The sequence below is a fragment of the Leptonychotes weddellii genome, chromosome 2, assembly GCF_054177405.1.
Source record: "Leptonychotes weddellii isolate Sample4059 chromosome 2, ASM5417740v2, whole genome shotgun sequence".
Taxonomy (NCBI): Eukaryota; Metazoa; Chordata; class Mammalia; order Carnivora; family Phocidae; genus Leptonychotes; species Leptonychotes weddellii.
Window position 1 is genome coordinate 140593900 of NC_138370.1, and position 22607 is coordinate 140616506.

Below are 22607 nucleotides of genomic sequence, written 5' to 3' on the forward strand. Positions count from 1 at the left end.
TACCATTTATTCATTCAAACTTTTATTCATCAAATATCTATTTATTGGCTACTTTATGTCACTTTTCCTCAAACTTCCTCCCCTCCATCTTTTTCTGAGCTATATTCCTCCAAGTCAATCATGCCATTTTTTTTTAAACAGGGCTTTAAATCCTATTACCCTGGAATATGCTGGGTAAAAAGCCTTTGGTTTTCAGTGTGTGTTAGCCTGTTTGACTGAATAAGAAAAGAATTGAGCCAGCCATCACCACTCTAGAGAACTTTTGTGGCACTAAAATTTAGCCCAGAGTCCTTCATATTGGGGAGCTTCAGGTTTCCTTGTGAAGGCTGGGACTGACCATTATGGTTTTAGAAACACAGCCACAAGTATTTAATGAAAGCAGCCGTCTTGAAAACAGGAGGTTTCCATTGGTTGGTTGTTTCCACATGCCCAAGAACAGAGCTGCTGCTGACTGTGGAGCTTACGTTCTAAATCAGCCTCAGATTCACAGGGGGGACCACATCTCCAGAACTCTGACTTGTCAGCAGGGCCTCTCCCCACCACCTGCAGTCTCCCACCCGAACAGAGATGTTCTCCATGTTGAGGATGAAGTTTGCCCTTGCGTGACTAACTTCACAGGGCGAGAGGGTGCCCCAGCCAGTGCTGACAGAGCGCTCACACCTCAGGTTCACACTCCTCAGGTGTCACTCCAGATCGACACCTGGAGTTGCATTTCTTAGCACCATGCTAAAAGAGATCCAAAGTGGTTTCCAGAGAAACAGGCTATAAAAACAGTGATGATGCCAGGGCAAAAAGAAAGTAAGAGTCGAAAATAAAATGAAACTGAAGGTAAGATAAAGAAAATCATTGATATAATTATAAAACATAAAAGAAAAGCCACAGGGTCCTGTATCGTTGATCTTGGTCTAGATTTGGCACAGAGCTTCCTAGCAGCCAAAGAAAAGAGAGAACTCAGATTAGTTAGAATTTGGACGGGGAGACTGATATCACAGCATTCTGCCCACCCAAACTCCACCTTCTCAGTGAGGGCTACGTCTCATGGATTTCTGGAACGGCCTGAAGCCACGCCATCATTTTCAGGGCCAGGTTCACATGGGTCTGTGATTCTTTTCACCAAAGTATGCTTTGGGAAGCTGGCATCCTGATGTTCCCCAGGTACCATTGGAGTCAGGAGTTCAATGAACTGGAGACACAGCTGCAGATTTCAGTTTCTCATCTCAGCAGTACTCAGCTGTGAGGGAGACAATTCAAATCAGAACGAAGGAATGGGGGGCACCTGGGTGGCTCAGTCGGTTAAGTGTCTGCCTTTAGCTCCGTTCGAGATCCTAGAGTCATGGGCTCAAGCCCTGTGTAGGGCTCCCTGTTCAGCGGGAGTCTGCTTCTCCCTCTGCCTCTGCCCCTCCCCCCACTCGTGCACATGCTCTTTCTCTCTCTGTCTCTCAAATAAAATCTTTAAAAAAAGAAAGAAGGAAGGAATGGGAAGTAGGGAAGTGAACTGGTTGTTTAAAATCAGATGTAGTATCACGGGAGAGATTTTTCCTCCCTGGCGTCTAATTCTACATTTAGACCCATGTACCCGTGAGTCTAAATATTTACTGGGCTCTCTATGCACAAAGGTCTCAAGAAGACACAACTACCCGGGGCGCCTGGGTGGCTCAGTCCGTGATCCCAGGGTCCTGGGATTGAGCCCCGGGCCTGCTTCTCCCTCTGCCTCTGCCACTCCCCCTGCTTGTGTGCTCTCTCTCTCTCAGATAGATAAATAAAGTCTTAAAAAAAAAAAAAAAAATTCTCCCTCTGCCCCTCCCCTCCACTCTATCTCTCTCTCTAAAATAAATAAATCTTAAAAAAAAAAAAAGATACAATTACCCAAGTGCACCGTAAATTAAATCAGTTGCCTACGATGTACTAAAGAAGTTTAATGTGTCTTTCTTTACCCTTTTGGGTATTAAGCTCCACGTAATCTATAGATTTACCTGGCCCCATTTTTTCACTTATACAATAAATAATTCTTGCACTGCAACTTTGTGCCAGGCACTATGCCAGGCACAGGGGATAAAACAGAGTAAAAATGTCAAAATCTCCACACACATAGTTTATAATTATTATTTTGCTATTGTTACTTAATGTTAAGAAGAAAAACTTTACTCTTGCATTTTTTTCTAGCTGACCAATCAGTCTCTTAAGTATTATCTCATTTCTATTTTTGATCTCTAAATTACCCTGTGAGGTAGTTTGGCAGGAATTAACCCCCCCTTTAGAGATCAGGAAAAAGTTGAAACTTGCCAAAGTCACACAGAGCTGGGATTCCAAACCAGTTCTCTCCGCTCTAACACCTAACCCTTCTCAAATACACCATTCTCCCGATTAGGTATTCTCCCTTTGCTTTCTGACCTCCAGTTTGCTGGATGGAAAAAAGATAAGCAGCTCCTTGTAACACTGTAGATGCAGACACGCACATTTCTCAGAAAACCAAGCAGATTGGGAGAAATAATCAGAACACAGGGGCTTCTTAGATTTGCTGGCTGATTTAATGTCCACCTCTAAGAGCCTCAGAGGCCCTGGTCGGGTCGGCTCAGCCGTATTTTCAGGGCCGCCTTATAGGTAAAGAAGACAGAAAGATCCTGTGTTCTTATTCCATGTCACTATCAATTTCCAAAATTCAGGCCCCAGGAAGAGAAAATAACATTTTCAATGCTTGTTGCTTTTTATATGTATCTCTCAATAGTTAATTTGCATTTGACATCATTCTGCCGTCCAACCTCCTTTCCCAACCTACCAGAGATAATACGTTTCCTACCCCCCCAAACATAAAGAACAAGAAACGATAGAAGGGCTTCCGACAGCACCACAAATCACTGGACGACATCCCTGGTGGCGTTAACCATCATGCTCCATGATACATGGATCTGTGGCCCCTCCTCATTTTTCACGTTGGGATGCTGGCATCCAGTCATTGTATTAGAATTGGCCCAGTAATGTTTTCCATCTGCCGGCTTGGCACTCGCGTCACAGTGTCACCTGGGTTCTGTCTTACGGTCCCTAGGGCCCAGGCTAGAGGCACTACAGAAGAACAACTACCTTCTTCATCTGCCAGCACTGTTTACTCTTTGTGAACAAAACAAGATTTTGCTGAAGTACATAAAAGAAATTTACTGGAAAGGAAAAGTCTAGTCAAAAAGGCCTGAAACACGTTTCCCCACCATCTCTCTTCTTTTCCTCTCCCCCACATCTTCAGACTCTGACAGCTCTCCAGTGTCACCTTCTCTGAGGAGCTGTTCCCAGCACCCTCACCCCCCATGTGCCTCTGGGGGGCTTATTTCATCCTGCATCGTGTCGCCATTATTTATTTGTATTTCTCTCTCTCCCACAAGACTGTAAACACTTCAAAGGAGAATAGGTGCTGTATCTTTTAAAGTTCATACCATACAGTGTGTTTCCATTCAGGGAATGATTTGCAAGTTTAGGAAAAAAATTAGTAATCTCTGTTAGTCTTCAACTGAATCTATAGGAATAAAATATGGTCAAAGTTGCCATTATAAAAAATGAATTAGTTAAAACCTTTTTCCCTTTTATAAAAAGTTAGGAATAAAAGTTCAGTGTTGTGGTTTTAGGACATCCTTTTTAAAATTTTTTTAAAGATTTTATTTATTTATGAGTAAGAGAGTGAGAGAGCATGAACGCAGGGTGGGGTGGGAGGGACAGAAGGCGAGGAAGGAGCAGACTCCCCACCGAGCAGGGAGCCAGACACAGGGCTCTAACGCAGGACCCCAGGATCATGACCTGAGCCGAAGGCAGACACTTAACTGACTGGGCCACCCAGGTACCCCAGATATCCTTTTAAAGACAATTTTTAAGAACAACTGAAAGTTTTTATTGTTGAAAACCAGTGCATATTTGAAAGTGTTTGATAGAATTTATAATTGATCTTACACACTTGACAGGTCCATCACCAATTAAATGGCCCAATAAGTTCATGCTTGTGGCTCTAAAATGGGTTTCTCCTTTAACTGGAAATTTCACATTATTAGTATTCCATCATCTAAGTGATACATATGTTAGCTGTGGTAGAAATTATTCCTAAAAGAATAGAAGACTTTTTTTTTTTAAGATTTTATTTATTTTTCAGAGAGAGAGAGCACAAGCAGGGGGAGCGGGAGGCAGAGGGAGAAGCAGGCTCCCCACCGAGCAGGGAGCCTGACGCGGGGCTCGATCCCAGGACCGCGGGATCATGACTTGAGCTGAAGGCAGACGCTTAACCGACTCAGCCACCCAGGCGTCCCTAGAAGGCTTTTTTAATGTATCGTGTTAATGGTGGCTTCAAGTTTAGGGAAAGATGATGAGGAGGCTGCAAGAGCAATTCTGGAAGGAGCAATGTCTGGGACAAAATTTTGACTCAGACATCAGCCAAACCATCCACTCTGGCCAAAGACCCTCCACACCAATTTTCATCGAAGGGCAGAGACAAGTATTCATGACTGGCCCTCACCTGAATAGTAGCCTAGACACCCAGGCTCCATCTTCTTCAACGCCTGCTTACACTGGCCACGTCCAGGAACTCTTTATGGGGCAGGCGTGGCAGTGACCCACACCACTTGTTCCCAGGAAGAAGGGGAACAGCTCTCCTCCTCTGAGATCTGAGTTCATCTCTTTAGAAGCCTAGACCCTGGTATAGTGTAGCGAGGGAGGACTGGGAGATCCGAACACTGGAGTGATTTGGCCAGTAATCCCTAGGCGTTGGTGATTGACTGGGTAGGAAAGGAGGAAAGCAAGAATGGTACTGACAGTTTCCTAACTTCCCCTGTGTCTGTCTGTGCGCCTTCAGGCTCTCTGAAAATTATTTCTAAAAAGTGACCGGACAGGGCTCTGGATAGTTTGTCTATTATTTAGTTCTGCATCAGTGACCTGTTAACTCACGAGATGTATAGTATAAACTGGCTTTTCCCATCCCCTCTAGACCATATGCATGTTTAGTGGGACCATACCCTGATTTGAAAGAGAATATTATTTAACTAATGTGAACTAACATTAGCAAGTACAGTACTGCTACAAACACATTCAAGGCCTTTACAGTGAAGAAAAGTCATGAAATGACAGGCTAATTCAGTGTGTGGGCCCCGGAAAAATGATTATCTATTCAAAAATAGTTGTAAGAGAAAAGAATCAACCAAGACAAGCTGATTGCTAATGGTTTTGGCGTGGGAGGAAAAACTGCCTTGCAATTCTTGGCTCTGAGGTGGGGTCAGGCAGGTCAGTAGCCCAGCGTTGACCTTTGTGTTTGGAATCTTTCATATTGACTCACCAGACTCTTGTAATTTGGTCAGCCAAATGGCAGAAATGTAGACGGCAGTTTCTGCGCCTGAACTTTAAACCTCCCGAGTTGCCTGTCCTTTATGATAATAATTAGCATTGCTTGGGATCCAAAGCAGAGTAGCCACCTAAGACCTACCATATTAATCTAAATTAGATCAGTGAGTGACCACCAGAGAGCCCGCTAGAAAGAGGGGGGTGGGCAGCTGAGTTGCAGAGCTCCATACCTTTGTATTTTGTTCGTTTGGAAGCCTGTTTGGAGGTGATTTTCTACAAGAGTGGTATGTCTGAGAGAATGAGAATTTCAGCAACACGGACATGATCACAAGCTTCTCAAGCACCAGGGTTCTCCCATCTCTTTAAATCCAAGTGGGATTTTTACTCCTTATTTCTTCTCCTGATGATGTCACTTGATAGTCCAATGGTGTTTTTCAAAATGAAGAAATATCTGTTTATGGCAGAAAACTGTGAAGCCAAACATTTTAAATCAGCTTTAATCCCCTCACCAGAGATAATCATTGTAAATGTTTTGGTAAGTTTCTTTCAGTTCATAGGCATGTGTATATATAAATATACGTATACCTATATAAATAAAGCTTAAATACAAATTCACCTTGATATAGGGAATACTGACCAAGTTATTTTCAAAAATTCCTCTTTAATAGTTGCATTATATTTTAAGAGCTACTATTATTTATTGAAGCATTTCCTATTTGGGGACATTTCAGTTGTTTCCAGATTTTGAACATCCTTGTGCATAAATCTTTGTCCTTATCTTTGATTGCTTCCTTAGGCTAAAGTCATAGAAATGGAATTACTAGGTCAAAGGGCACAATTCTTTTTAAGACTCCTGACGAATATGAGTCACATTGCACCCCAGGAAATTTGACGCAGTTTATTTGTATCATCTGGGTATGAGAGAGCCTGTCTGACTAAAATCGTTTCTGCACTGAGTAGTATTCTTTACTCCTCAAGTGAGAGTTGGAACATTCTACCGGACTATCATATCTGTAGCTTTATAAGCTGCTCTGCCTAATAACTGGCCATCTTGAGTACACACTGTGAGAGGCTATTACAACAAGCCTTATTATGGCTGCCATTAGTCTAAAGCCTAATGAGAACGGACACAGACTGTCTGAGCTATGTCCAGCAAGAGCACATGCATTGCATAGTTCTTAATGAGCAAAGTCAGGCTGATATGAGTTTTGTTATACTTATATGTCCTAAGCCTCCTATGGGAGCGTTGTGTCTGGTCTCCAGAGTCAGTATGCTGGGACTCTTCCCCAGAAATGTCTGTCAAGCAATAAAGGAAACTAGAAGCATGAAAACTGCACTTCATGGGCCCAATGGAGTTTTCCTGCTGACAAAGAATTGATTGACTGAATATAAATCACTCTGACTTGAGTGATTCTGTCCACTCGGGATGAATTGGGGAGAAATCACCAGAAGAAAATTGGCCTCTGAAGTGTGAGAACATTGGATTATTGCCGTCAGGAGCAATGCTTGTCAGGAGCATTGCATTTTTGCCTTATTTTGCCTCGCATGTTATTTGGAGCACTGTCGGAGTGGAGTAGGATTTAGACCTACCTTTCTGTAGGTGTGCATGTCCTACTTATTTCCTTTTCCATTTTAGTCATCTATGAACAATAGATTTATAATAGTTCATTTTAGTTTTTAATGCTTGGTTTATTCCATAACAATATCAAAATTTTGCCAGTTTTTCCTTAAATGCTTAACAGTGTCCTATAAATCAATTAAATCATTCAATGAATGTGAGTGCCTGGCCCTCTTACACTCCCTGGAATTAGAACAGCGAATAAATCCAGCAAATCTCTGCCATCATAGAGCTTACATTCTGGTGTGGGAAGACAATAAACAAATACAGAGCATGTCACATGCTGATTATAGCTTTGGAGAAAAACAGAGCAGGGAAGGCGAGTAGGGAGGGCACTGAGTAGGACCTGGGTATGCCATTGTATAGGGGATGGTCAGGAGAGGCCTCCCTGGAAAGGAGACATTTGAGCAGACCTAAAGAGAGCAAGGCAGTGAGCCTTTTTGATATGTGGGGGGATGCCATACCAGGTAGAGGATCTTGCAAATGCAAAGGCGCTGAAGCAGCCAGCAGCTTGCTTGGTCTGTTCCAGGCACGAGAGCCAGAAGGTTGGAATGAGCGAGTCGGGGTGGGAGGAGAGACTGCGGAGTGCAGAGCAAGGAAGACCTAGTCAGCCTTCCTAGAGACTTTGGCTTTTGGCTCTGCAGGAGCCAGAGGGTTTTGAGTGGAGAAGTGACACGATTTGACTTCAGTTTTTTTTGGCAGCAGAGGTGGTTTATTCACAGAAGCAGGAGGAAAGCCAGCGTTCTGTGGGCACAGGTGCAAGCTTGCAAGGTGGGAGGCAGGCACCCGTGGAAGGCCTCGCTGATGGCTTCAGCTTCTCGGTCAAGTAGGAAGTCAGGCCGCCAGCCAGCGGCAGGGCTGAGGGAGGAAGTCCTGGAGGGTTGAAGAAAGGAGAGGGTTTGAAGGTACGGTTGGGGAGGGTGGAAGGCGGAATGGAGACATGTAGGAAGAATAAGAATTGATATGGCCATGAGCACCACGATTATTAATAACTTGAGTAAAGGACCAGTTGTATAAAAATTTTTTTTTTAATTATTTTCAAATTTTCCTTCAGCCAGCTGCCTCTTCAGCCTTCACCCTGCAGCCTTGGCTGATTGTCTTTGCCAATCAGGGTACATTACAACTCTGAGAAGTTGGTTAGAAGAACTAACATCCTGGACTGATAGAGCTAGAGAGGGCCTCCAAAGTCAAGTAATCTGAGCCCTTCATTTTGCCGAGAAAACCCACCAGTGAGATAAAGCGAACTGCCCAGGGCACAGCACTCACGTGTTGCGGAGGTGACCTCAAATCCTGTCTCCTGATTCCCAACGCAGGGCTTTTTATACTATAACACAATGCCCTGTATTTCTCCTAAAAATTTATTTTAAAAGAACTTAATCTTACCAATGTTGGGTATTTTCAAGTCCTGATTCTGATGGACACTAACTGGTTTAACTTTAAAAGATAAAGAAACGTTAGGGCAAATAGTTTTTAACAATTGGATTGAGGCTTGTAAAACCCATACAGCACTTACTATTTCATCTTTCATGTTAAATATAGATCTAACACAGAGCACAGCATCAGCATTAGGAATTTGGGCGAGTTACTTCGCTATTTTACACAGCATGTTTTTATTGAACTAGTTTTTATTCATCCTCTCTCTCCTTGTTTTTTTATATGTGATTGAAATGTTTTCCACATTTATTTCCAGTGGGTGAAGTGTGGTCCATGTGGTCCCATTGCATAACCACCCCTACCCCTGGATAATCGCCCTTCTTATTTTTAGGAAGCAGAAAATAGTCTATTGTGTTATAATTAGTCAATGGTGCCCACCCAAACATGAGTATTATGCAAGAACTTTTGCTTCTTTTCTCTTTTAGGGAATGGAGATAGAAGCAGGAGGGAGGATAAGATTTTGATCATTTTTTAATATCCTGAAATATCATCTTGGGAAAGGTTCGTGGTTTTTCAGGTTCCCTAAGACACTTAAAAAAAAAAAAATCCACACAAACCCAATTTAAAACTAAATGTCTCAAAAAGTAACAAGTATATGTTTTCATTCAACGATCTTCTAATTAGAACCTCTTACTCATTTCTAACACAATTCATTTATTTTGTTTGGTTCAAAGAAAATTTAGAATACTCCTGGCTAAAACCTTAGGAGTTTTAGCTAGACAAAAATTCTGTATAGTGAAGCAGTAGAGTTTTGAAAATCTACATAAAGATTTGAATACTTTTTAAAGATGCATCTTATCACAGTATACAGTTTGTCCAATATTTCTGAACCTGCTTGACCCCTAAGAAATGAAAATGTTAGCTCAGGGCAGATTGGATGTTCTTGCTTCTGCTCCTGTATGATCCAGGATGGTAACCAGAGAGCTAAATTTGCAGCATTAAATTTATTTCCATGACAACTGACTGTAGTATCACAAATATTGGATTATCAACTGGTTCAGGATGAAGGTTAATAAGGAAGATTCCTGTTTGCACAGGATCATCCAAAACCAGTACCAAAGGGAATATCATCAGAGCTGCTTCCAGCCTTGCGTCCTTTTCAAAAATGTTCTCATTATCCCAGGAGCTTGGTTTTATTTTACAAGGGTTTTCGTTGTTGTTATTATTTAACATTTTAATTTTGTTCATTATGTATTTATTCCCCTCCTCCCCCAGAGGTGACTGGGTGGAAAAATGGTTATTTATAGTAACAGAAGCCCCCTCTCTTAAGAAGCAGGCTCCACCTTCATTTAATTCTTCCTGCACAAATAAGATTTATTTTGGCCCTGCAGTCAGAAACATCTGTACTTGGTGCTGGACGAACATCTGCCTTCCTACCAGAGCTGCTGGTCCGATGCTCCATGAGCCCACATTGCTCTCTTAAAGCCCCTCCTAGAGAAGAGAAAGAATGTCGAATGGGAAAGAAAAGCCCCATCATTCTTTAGGCCAGAGTGCCTCTGTGTGGCCTGAACGAGTTACTACAGGAGGTAGATGAAAGACCCCCAAACTTTACCACATTGCTCTTCATTTCCCCACCTCCCCCAAACTTAATGCATTTTTAAAGGCAAATGTATTTTAATGAGTATATTATTTGATGAAGTAATTGGACTACAAAGCTTCTGAGAACACGCAGAGCTGCATTACCGTCTTGGAAGAGAAGCCAGCGTTAGTGAGCACTCCGACTTATTTTTCCAATAGTGATGGAAAACATGGGCTGATCCGTTTTCAAAGTCTTACCTGAACTGCCTGATGATTGACAACATGCGTTTGAGAGATTTAGCTTCTCCTGGGAAGCCTACCCTGACTCTCCTGCTGCGTCCTCCAAAGGGTGGTTTAGTTGCAATTTTTTTAAACTTACTTTTCTGTATTCCTTACTAGGTTATAAATTCCCTCAAGGCAGAGCTGTTAGGTTCCTCACCTCTGTATTCCCAGGGCTCAGTACAGTGCCTGGCACATAGTAGGTCCTCAATAAACACCGAGTGAATGATAGGTGTTTAAGACATCTGGGTATATGGTTAGTCTTTATTACTGTATTTTTCTGTACTTACTCTTTGAAAATTGCCTTAAATGTCGTGAGTTTTGCTTAATGAAAAACTGAGGTAGCAAGTAGTAGACCCTGTAATAATGCTGGACATTTTGACATAGTTCCTGCTCTCCCTCCCAAATTGCTGGCTTTGGGTTTGTTTTGCTAAATCATTAGCTTGTAATGTCGACTTTTTATTCAAAACATCTGCTGCCCGGTATGGTACCACACCAGTAAAATTTTCTAGTGGATGCTATAGGCTCAGAGCAAAAAATTGTGCCATGTACCCTACTAGCAGGGAACGCTGAACTATGCTAGCTTGCAGAGAACAGGGACCCCCCTAACCGGTTTTTGATTGTCCACTTGCCATTTGCATTGAAACATGCTATGCAAGAAACACTTCTTCTTTTTTTTTTTTGGTGCACTTCACTCTATTTTGAGAATTGAGCTAGGTCCCACCAAACACAGGTATCATTCACAAACACTTGTTGATTTCCTACTCTTCTGTGTTTGGCATTGTGCTAGGATTTCGGAGCCTGGGCTCCCTAAACCTCCAGGGAAGGCGGAGGAGCCCTAATGCAGGGTGATCTGTGCTCTAATCGAACGAGGTACACACAGAGGGCTGAGGAAGCACAGTGGAGAGAATAGTGCATAGGAGGTGCTTGGTAACTGCTGGATGGATTGAATTCAGGGCCTTTTTAAGGTAACTGGAAACACCCTTATGTGTTGTGAAGCTGAACAGAGAATAGAGTCTGGGATTACAGGGAAAATAGCCAGGCAAATAATGTTACATACCACACTTAAAGACATTTAACTTGGGCAAGTCAAGTAAGGAACGCTTGGATTTGAGGTGTGGCTGGTAAAAATCAGAGACTCTAACTGTCATCCCTTTCGTACCTCCCCACCAGCGTGGACCACTAACATTGGCTCTCCAAAAACTCTTGAGACTTTCTTTTCCAGGCTTTTATAAAAGTTGTTCCTTCCGCCTGGAAAAGTCGCTACCACTGTCTCCAGAGCAACTCACCCCTCATCCTGGAGGAGCCTCTCTTCCCTCACGGCGCTCCGGACTCCTGCCTCGGAGCGTCTACCACACCGTGACGTAAGCACGTTTGCCTGTTTACCTGTCCGCCTCCCTGCACAACCCGGAGCCACACGCGAAAGAGCGTGCGCCTTGCTTTTCTCCTGCCACTTGTTTGGCACGAGGCTTGATAAAGACGTATTGATCAAAATAGTTGATTGAGGAATTCCCAATGACTCTCCGGTGTTGGATCTCTGCATGTAACTTCAGAAGACCAAGTATTTTTTAGTTGACCCTTTTCATTTTATGCTGGAAAAAGAGACAAGCCCTTCTCATATAGATGAGGGAAATATAAAATCCCTCCCTGCCTAGAATCCAAGCAATAATGTCCTTTCCTTCAATGGTAAACAGGGGAAGTTGCTTAAAGTATTGGAAAGTGTGTTTTTTTAAATAAAAAGGATTTACCCTGGAGTCTCTTTCCTCATCCATAGACAAGGGGTTGGGCCTGATGGTCTCAGAGGACCTTCCAGCAAAAGTTGTTCTAGGAAGCCACACCATAAATACTAGAAAAACCATCTTATTCCTGCCAAAAATCCACATAATGTTTATTAAGATTTTGTCGAGTACTCATGAGTAGTTTAGAAGAGACTCGCCCTCTAGTAGCTCCTATCTAGTACACAAGACCTAAGCTATTTTTGTTGACTAAATGAATGAGGAAAAAAGACATATGGGGAAAAAAAAAATGCAATAGTTACATGAGAAGTATACTTACTGTTGATGGGATTTTCAAGAAGGAAAGGGGAAATTGTCTGCCAGGGCCCACGTGGACATTTATTGTGAAAACATGTCATTTGAACAGTTCCATTATTTATTTACATGGAAATGGCCCGTGAATCTACAGTGAAGAACCCTTGTAATAAGGGAATTAGGCCATGAAACTAGCCTAACTGTATTTACAGGCCAGTACTTGATAAATGTCATGGACTAATGACTTGGTGAAGTGTCTTCTGAAATCTAGTAATATGGAGTCCCAGGAAGGTACCAGAAGGTGTGAAGGAAGAATGGTCTGTTCTAAACAGGTTTCTTTTCTTGTCTCTATTAGATGACCCTGTTTCTGGGGCTTCTAAGAGTTTCCAAACACAGAACCGCAAATGTGTTTGTTGTCAGCGAGGCCGCCATTTGGAATTGGTGCAGGAGCTCTGCAGAGAGTCTTTTCTACGTAACAGTCTGAGTGTGGTGCAGTTCAGTCTAGCGAGGGCCCCTTCCTGTCATAAATAAGATTACTTTCATTTCACTTGTGGAGTGTGCTATTCCTCAGAGTAATGAATTTCCTCTGTGCCTTTGAGCACATAAACATGGTTTTCATTAGCTTTCTCTCTTTAAAACAGAAAAAAAAAAAAAAAAAGCAAGGGATAGGGAGGTGGAAGAAGGAGAGAGAATCTGAGCAAAATTAATAGACATCAATTAACTCCATAAATGCAGATGGATGTTGTGCTGACTGGCTGGAAATGTGCTTGTGAGCAGTACCAGAAAGGTGCTAGTTCATCCCTTCTGAAAAGCTATGAAAACAAAGTTGGTAAAAATTTTATCCTATATGAACAAAGACTCAAAGAGAGACAGAAAGTATTCTTTTTTGAATCTTGACAACATACATGGCCAGGATTGTAGAGCAGTCTCTGCTTCTACTCCTCCCCACCTTTGCTGTGTGTGTGTGTGTGTGTATGTGTGCGCTTGTGTGTGTGTATGTGATTTTAGACTAATAAGATATCTCACTCTTTCCCAATTTCAAATTTACCCCTTCGAGATTTATAAGTTCTGCATTTTATAGCACTAAATATGCAGTTGTTCATTTTTATGGCCTGGAACCTCTTGTCAAGGGGTGACTCATAACACGGCTCCACCTTTGTCATGGCCGAAGGTGCATTCTTGAGCCTGAAAGCTACTTAGGATCCAATTGACCCTTTGACTTCCGCCATGATCTTTTTTACTGTTGCTTTTGGAAATTCGGGGGCATATGGGATGTACTCAAATCATTCAGGAGGAGTTAAATCATTAAGGGAAAAAAAAAAGTCTAAAACTGGTTTTTCAAAATTACTTACTCTTAATGGAAAATCCATAGATTTATCTTTTCAGAACCTTTTCTGTCTCTCCCAAATCAGTGTCTATTTCAGTCCCCAATTCCTAATATATTCTGTGCTTATTTATATCTCCAGAGAAGGAGATATAATAATGCCCTGAAAGCATCAAGGAACTTCAGGTTGTCACTGACAATTCACTGCAGACAAACTTTAGCTGAGCTAAAGAAGCTTGATGCATTTCACAGTGAGGTGTCTTCCAGCTCAGCGATGACCTCCTGCATAGGTGTTCTTGTAACCGTTGAGAGGTACAGCTGGTTTCCATTTGAAATGGAAAGGATGGAGGCCTTGAAGGAGCCAGTACCTCTCATAGGTGAAGGCTGCTTTGCTGAAATGTGTACAACACACGACAAGGAACCTTAAACACAAGTTTCCATTTCACTTAAGTGTAGCACAGGAAATTGTTTCTGGCTTGTTTTTGTTATGAACAGAGAAAGCATTGCATATTAAAAGTTCCCCATCGTTGTTTAATATTTGCTTGGTCGTATGCTAGTCCCTAATCAGTCCTTCTCCCCCGTAAATCATGTCAACTCTGTCAATGTTTTCATTGGAAGCATGAATTGTAACGTTGAAAATCTCCCAGGACGGTAAACCTCTGCAGCTGTGGAAGGCTGGAGCTAGTTACTGATATTATTAGAGGAACCTGAATGACTTCTTTGGGGAAAAAAATGCTAAGATGGGGTGAAATTCATAAGGTGCACAGAGATTTAGAATGAAGGTTCTATTATGAGCACAGCTCCCTAACAATGTCCTCATAGAAATAGATACAACATAGTAACAACTGTTCCATGAATTGGCAAACATAATATTTTGCTATCTTTGTGCCTTTTTTAGAGGGAAAAATAGAATCCAAATGTACAGTATAAAATTAGACATATGTGCTGCTTTAGAACAGTGTTTGAATTGAATGCTTTTCTAATCTATTCTGTAGACACAAATGTCACCTTTAGTTCCTAAAGGCATTCTGAAGGGTTTGCAGCTAATGGTTTTACAGCCTGAATTCTCCTTGGAAATTTAAAATTTTCATTATCTAAAGATGTGACTGACTAGATCGCCTCCTACTGTGTGGGGATCTGAGGAATGTCTCAGAGTACAAAGGATGTGTTGGAGGGGCTGGATTTCAAGAAATGAGAAAAAGAACAAAGGACACTGAAAACTTATGCTTGGTTGCTGGGACCAATACCGTGCCTAAGACATTTCTTTTCCAGAATGTTTCTTTGTTCATTTATTCATTCCTTTATACAATCATTTGTTCCTTTAAAAAATGTTTATTGAGCATCTACTCTGAGCCCAGAACCATGCCGGGTACTGGGAAGTCTAACTCAAAGGCATCCTGCCCGCAAGGACAGGGCTTTCAGCAAGAATGTTCTGTCCTCATTGCTGTCGTGTAAGAAGCAGCTGGACTCCCAATTCAGCCTTGACATTCAGCGGAATTCAGTGTGTCTGTGTCTAAAAGCACAAACCTGTTTTTTTTTAAAATTCAGGTATAATTAACATACAGTGTCATATTCGTTTCAGGTGTAAAATATAATGATTCAACAATTCTATACCTTACTCAGTTAAAAGCACAAACCCGTTTGCTTGGCTGTTCTTTTAATTGCCAGCATCTTTGCTATTTTGTAAAAGCCATTTGTTTTAAAGGCTGTCTTCCAACTGGACATAAACCTTTGTCATATCTAGAAGAAGCAGTACAGGGCCCTAAGAAACAGTTTATAGAAAATATTTTTCATAGAAAATATTTTTAAGGCATTTAAAGAAAGTAATTGTAAATTTGGCATAATTCCAAAGTTAGCTGTCGGGGATAAATATCAAGAAGATCCTGCAAAGCTATAGACATGCAGTAAATGTGTTTTCTTTGGGGCCAGAGCAGAATAATAATTAGGGAAGAAACTTCTAAAATATCAACTCAGCAAAGCAAATGCAAGACTTTTGGGGAGCCAGCAATCATGTGGGAGGCTGGACACTGTGGGAGATCTGAGATAGGACAGATGATCTCTAGCCTAATCTGGGGCAGGAAATGAAACATAAGCCCTTGACTTAGAAGATGGTGTGCTTTGAGCTATCAGTGCAGCCCCGGAAAGTTCAATGAACATGGGGCTCCTGTAGGTCACAGGGTCAACAACATGTTGGGTCCTTGGCAAAGTTACAGGAAACCAGGCTGAACACATGGACAGAGCCATCGTGTGCTCCTACCTGGAATGTGTACAATGTTCCTGGCCTTGTTCCTCAAGAAAGACAGTTTAGGATGGGGTCAGGTTCGGAGAAATGCAATTAAAATGATAAAGGGGAGTAGGAGATGATGACAAGAAAGGACACATGCCTTATTAGGAAAAGACAGAACGGAGGAGACTTTTTCCGTCTAAGTGGAGGTTGGATGAGTTATGGCTATAAAAGAAGGTTACACGTAAGGTCAACACTGCATCTCATTGTTGCTACAAGCAGAGAGCCAATCAGTGGGGAAGCCTTGAGCATGACATTTCCCTTCTTCGGACCCCAGTTTCTTCTTTTCCCATTCCCAAGCATGTTCCACAGCACCTCTGTTCCGCAAGCGGCCTGCTGAAGGAAACATATTCCCTCACCAAGTAAGCTTGAAAATCTCTGCATGCCGTATCTTCGTCCAGGAGATTTGCCATTTGCGTTTGGTATCAAAAGCTCTCAGAGGTTTATCCTGAAGGAAAACCTGTTTAACTTTTGTGGATCTCAAACAGCGTTTCCCAAACTCATTTGACCATGGGATCCTTTGTTCATTTAGTGCCTACGGGGACTTTTGGAAAATATTTTTGGGAAGACGGGATTCCAAGATCTTGGAGGTCCCCGGAAGGCCGTTGGTCCCAGCCAGAGGAAGCGCTGCCTGGCAGCGTGGAAGTTGCTACTTCAAGAGCCCCTACAGGAAGAAGGTCATGGTTTGCGAGGAGCAGGAGTTTACGGCCATCTATGGATGATGGTGGGTTTATCAAAGGTAACTGGGAGGCGAGGCTCACAAAGAAAAGGCCCCATAGTCCACACCGTGCTTTCCAGAGCCGCTACTGAGATTCGAGTCTCCATGTCAGGGCTTAGATTGTTCTAGCATAATGCGCAGCATCACGCGAGCAAGTACGTAGAGTAGCTCATTTACGTTTTGGCTGAACCAAGCAGATAGTTCTGCATGATTTTTTTTTTTTTTTAATTATAGACAATTGGGAAACACTTCTCTGGGGCTTTTTGGCCAGCCACTTTCCATTCTTTATACTTTGAGGTCATATCCATGAAGACAATATGGTCTGCTTTCTATAGCTTGTCTCCAAAAACCTGGCTAAGCATTCAAGTTCAACAGTTTTATAGACATGTGTGTGTGTTTTTTTCTTTCTCTAGAAACCTTTCGCTATTTTGCAAAGTGTTTTATACATGCACCTCCCTGTCCGCTGAGCCACTGGCCAACTTCTCCTCCTCTCTCTCGCTTCCCCAGCTCACCAAGCACGTGTGTATAGCCACAGTGTCCTTCCAACACTGTAAAAGGTTTTCCTGTTATTTATTGGACTTTAGGGACAGCAAATGAATATGATAGAAAAACTAAGGCTTGAGTAGCTTTCTTGCTCTGTAACACATTTTAGCCTCTGTTCCTTTTGCTTCATCTTTCCCATTGTGCTAGCTGTTCTCCTCACTCTTAACTCTGCTTTGTGCGGGGTTGGGGGTGGGGAGAGGGTCATCCCATATGGCCTACATCAGTGGGCTCCATCGCCACTGGCTTCTGGTTGGCACCAGCTAATGGAGAAGCAGCAGCTAGAGATTTTAGGAGGAGAATGAGGTTTGGGGATTCATCGCCTTGCCCCCTGTCAGCCAGCCCCCCATAGTGCTCTTTCCTCATGTTCTGGACGCTGCTTCCTTCCCTTGTCTCTTTAGGCCTGGGCATGGCCTCTGTTGTGACTAGCCCTGGAGTGCTGCTCTACCTCCCCTACTTTGTTTCCTTAAGCCCTGCCCACATCTTCATAAATAGCCCTTTTATTAAACTGTCCTCACATTGCCCAGTTTGAATGTTTCCTGCAGAGACCCTGCCTGAAACACCCACCGGCCTGTAACCTTCTCTGTCTTGCTGGCCAGCCGGTAGCCCTGTCCTGTAGAGCCCAGCTCGGGTTCATCTTCAAGAAGCCTCTCCATCCCACATGAATCTCCTCTTGAGATGTCCGAGTTCTTACACTCTGCCCTATTTATAAGCACCCAAAAATGCTCTCTTATATATTGACTTAAATGCACTAAGACTGATGCTCATCATGCTTAGAACTGATCTTTTGTGGGTGTGCAAGAAGGCTGGTTACTCTTAGGCAGTTATCAAACTTTTATAGAGTGCTTCCAGACACTATCAGGCAGGTTATAGAGTTAGGAGGTGGGTGCTATTATTATGTCCATTTTATAAATACAGATGCCGACACAGTAAATTTGCTAGAGGGCCCAGGACACACCCATGGTGAATTCTGGAGCTAAGATTTGAACCTAGCTGGTCTACCTCCAGAATCCATGCTTTTAACACTCTACTAGGCTACCTTTCACAATGTTTTTATTTTTTTTTGAATTATCAGTTCTCTAAAATTCAGATTTCCGGGCACCTGGCTTGCTCAGTTGGTAGAGTGTGTGACTCTTGATGTCAGGGTCATGAGTTTGAGCCCCATATTGGGCAGGGAGCCTACTTAAAAAAATAATAATAACAAAAAAAATAAAATTCAGATTTCACTTTAAAACCTGCATTTCTACTGTCTCTGGAAAAAATGGACTATCTGGCTATTAGGACCAATAGGCATTGCAAGAGTGGGCCAGAAGTAAGTGGGAGCGACCCTGTTCAAGTTTGGGGTCTGCATGCAGCCTGGTCCTGCATTCACATTCCTTCCCAATGACTGCATGAGAGCAATTTTTATATGGGGGCTTTTGGAAGCCACTTACATGCCCTTAGTCATTATCCCACACGAACTCCTGTTTCCCCAGGTAGATAAGTTTGAGGAGGGTAGCATCTCTATTTCAAGCTACTCATATCACCTAGCATAGAGTAGACTGTACTTGATAAAAACCTGTAAATTTGGGGAAAACAACTTGCTCAAGTCCACTAAGTTAGCTAAGCAAGGTAATTCAGCAAGGACATGGCAGGCATCCTTGCACTTGGATTGGGTCGAATCCCTTAAAGCAGTCTACCCATAAAACCTAACAAGTAAAGTTCTACAATATTCCTACAGTAGAGCTGCTGATGGTAATATTTCTAGTACTGCTGACTAAAGACTATGGACCTCACCTCCAGGCCTGGTGGCGGGAAGCTTATGGGAGAGAAAGCAGCCGCTACTTGAAAGAGCTGTCAGAGAGGGGAGAGCAAGAAGGTAAAGGGAGGTGTCAAAGAAGTTGCGAATATAGAGGATCTTAGTGCTAATGGACATGAATTCCAGGAGGCACAGGGATTTGGAAGTTGGTCGGGGGAAATGGAGGCCAAGGAGGGTTCTGCAGAGCTCTTGAGAGCAGGAGTGATGGGGAATTCCCGGGAGGCATGGGTGACAGACGTGACAAGGAGTACAGGACATATTGGGCTTAGTCCTGATGATCTCCAAGGCAGATTGTTGTGGTGAGACTGTACATATTGAAGGAGAGGCAGGTGTAGGGGAAGGGAAGGGTTTTGTCAGAAGCATACAGAGCTCTGGGCCCCTCTTTATCCCTCTCTCCTCCTGGAGTGGGTAGTGGAGTACCTGACATACAGAAGTGCTTTTTCAGAGGCGGCTGTCACGGTGGAGTAAATGGCAGAAGGCCTTGTGCTGGATGATGCCTTTTATGTTTGTGAATGCACACAAAATCTGGAAGGTTTCAGTAGATTTTGGATGTTAGCATAAAACACAGCTAAAAAAGCTTGCTTCGGTCGTGTGACGAGCATGTAAGTCTTATTTTTTTCAACGTGATACCCTTTGGGTCTCTTTGATCGCAGGTTTTATTATTACATCTTATTATAGTTTGACCTGTCCTTATGGGACCAAAGGACTTCAAGAAATAGATGCCAATTTAAGAAAATGAATCCTCTTTCCGAAGACAGGGGGCTGGTGTCTTTATAATGGTGTAATCGACATACCTGCCAGTAAGGAACCCGAAGAGCCTATCGTGCTTGCAGCTGTCTCTTCAGTTTAATGTGCAAGGAGGAGGCCTCACAAACTCTTCCTCATGAGTAAGAAAAACCGTAGGTGGTTGGGGGCCCAGAGTTGGCCAAGACTTGGGGCTCTTGGTCCTTGCTGAGTGGGGTCAGATGCCTGACCTTGGGCAGGCAAGCCAGGGACTTTCCCATGGGCAGAGGCCAGCTGTGGGGGGTCACGCCTGTTCCCTCCCCTTGGGGCTTCATGGAAAAGTACAGAATTTGAAGATCTCTTCAACATCTCTTGTACTGGCCTCTATGGATTTGGGGAGTGGAGTCATAATGAAAGTTAAGGGTAGAAATCCCCATCTCCCAAGAACAGGGAGCTTTCAGGGGGAAAAAAAGATACTTAAACCCTGAAAATACCCCCAACAGTGAGCAGTGCCCCTGGCTCTCCACCATTCTCACTTCCAGGGGTGCTCCGGGGTGTCAGGAAGAGGAGTCACCTTGAAAAGTTCCCAGGGTGCCCCCAAAAGTTTAAGCAAGTGTGGAACCTTCTCACCACCATGCCCCCACTTTGGCCTCCCTGTCTCCAAACACACGTGGCATATGACCAGTGTTTTCAAACGCCAGCTCTGCCCCTCACTAGTTGGTTGTGTGACCTTGGGCAAGTGACATACCCTCTCTGTGCCTTAATCCTTCCATCTGTCAAAAGGAATCCTAATAGTACCCATCTTGCAGGGCTGTTGTAGGTATTAAATGAATTAACACCTGGCATTCAATAAGAGCTACGTGAAGTGTTAGTTATGGGACTTATTTGGATAACAAGGACAGTGGGGGTCTGGCCAGCTACCAGGTCACCTTTAAGTAAGCTATAACCAGGTTTAGCCTCATGCTTCTCTGTAAGCAGATGTTGGCAATGAAGTCAGTGGACCTGGCCTCTGCCCAGGGCTTGTTTACATATCTTTCTGCACTCTCCAATCTTCTGGGTCTCGGGGAGCTGAGATACCCACTGGATCGGACAGCTCTAGACCGGAGTGAGTCTGAATCAGACCCCAGAGGTCTCCATCACTGACCACGTAGCGTGTGTATGTTGTTATTCAGTTTCCTTTTGTGGCTAAGCAATGGACACCTAAGTACTGCTTCTTTTTATAGAAGGCTCTGACTAGCGTATTTGCTGATTAAAAGGGAGGCCTCACAGAACATTCATTTTGAAGAGCATAGTAATACTTAAGAACCAGGACTATTTCAGGCATTTACTGCAAACTGTTTATTTCCTAAAATAAGGAGGGCACGCTTTCTGTTTACTTCCTCCTAATGAGAATTCCTCAGGAGTTTGAAAGCTGTTATTGTGCCCCCTTTCTCTTCCCCCACATTTCAGCCCTGCCTGTCCAAGAAGCAGCTGACCGGTGCTATCATTAAAGTCGGCATTTAACTTTGAAAGGAATTCTCTTCCACTCTCCCATTAGAATTGTAGCAAGCCACCTTTGTTGACAAACTGTATATCAAAACCTTTAATGTATTTCAAATCCCGTCACTGATGCCTCTCTCTTCTTGGAGGTATTTCTTGTCCCCATCCTATTATGTAAAATCTTTCCTCCCCTATGCTATTTCTGTATTGGCTCATACTTTTATTGCCGTGCTTATTGCTTTAACATTTAATGCCTATTTGATAGTACCTATTATGTGCCAGGCACAGTGCTAGATTCTAAAGATCTAACCACAAATGGGATTCTAGAACAGTACTATCTAGTAGATCTCTTGGTGGTGATGGGAATGTTCTATATCTGCACTATGCACTAGGGTAGCCACTTAACCCATGTGGCTATTGTGCCTTGATGTGTGACTAGTGCAGCTGAGGAACTAAATGTGTAAATAGTTACACCTGACTAGTGACTACTCTGTTGGGCAGCATGGCTCTAGATCATAAGCCTCATAAGAACAGAGATCTTTCTCTAATGCTTGTCGCTGTGCTCCCACCACCAAGAACAATGCCTGGCGTATGGTATGAAGGAAGGAGGGAGGCAAGGTCTCTGTCCTTGTAGAGCCCAAGATATAGTAGGGCCCTATTTATTTACAGATCTTGAAGTCCAGAAGGCAGGGATTGTCTTTTCTTTGCCAACACCCTGAGACCCATTGTCTAGAACCAGATCAAGGCCATAGGAGGTGCTCAAGAAACGTAAGTTCAGTTGAATTAGATGCTGAAAAAATGCCAGCTTGGCCATGGTGGTAATGCTAATCGTAGTGGTATTGCTAGTGACAGGAGGAAAAGTTACACTCTCCGTTGCTCTGTCTGGTTGTTGCATCCCCTCCAGACCTTCTAAGCCGGCAGGCAAACCTGACTTTTCTGACAGGTCCTCCCCTTTGGCCATCCAGCTACATACCAATTAGACCTTTACGGAGAGAAAGGGGAAAGTCATAATACTCGTTTTACTGGCCTCAAGCTTCTCCATCTTCCCTTAACTGTGGGTTTCTTGCTAGTGTCCTCTCTCGGTGCCTGTCCCTGCTCTGAAGCTTCCTTTGTCATACCTCACCTGCTGGCCTGCCTCTGCCTCTCCTTCCCTTCTTGGTAGCCAGACTGGCTGGCAGATGAGTCGGTGGTCTCATCAGCTGCAACGCCACTTAATAGCATGTAGCGAAAAGAACACTAACTTCAGAGTTAGACCCCCTTGATTCAAAGATTAGCTTTACAGCCTAGTACTTATGTGAACTTGGGCCAGTTACAAAACTCTTAGACCATCAGTTTCCTCATCTATAAAATGGCTTAATAATGTATTTCTCATAAATTTACTATGAAGATGAAGTGAGACGTTGTATGTCAAGTATCTAGCACAGTGCTTGGTGCTCAGCAGCTATTCGCTCTCTTCCCTCTGTGAATATTCCTACATACACCTATTCCTAAACACATAAATACATAGGAATTTAAAGCTATTTGGGGTGTTCACATTTTAATTAAACTTCACCCTTTT

The 22607-nt window shown here is 43.1% G+C and overlaps 1 protein-coding gene across 2 annotated transcripts in view; it reads left to right on the forward strand.

Moving 5' to 3' along the window:
• SCFD2 (sec1 family domain containing 2) overlaps positions 1–22607 on the forward strand; it is a 393663-nt gene that overhangs the window by 258605 nt on the left and 112451 nt on the right. The window contains exon 6 of one of the 2 annotated variants that reach the window (XM_081812374.1): positions 16324–16515. The exons of the other annotated variant lie outside the window; for it this stretch is intronic. Coding sequence (XP_081668500.1) covers positions 16324–16515 — 192 coding nt within the window. The remainder of the gene's footprint in view (positions 1–16323; positions 16516–22607) is intronic. 2 annotated transcript variants of the gene reach the window in all.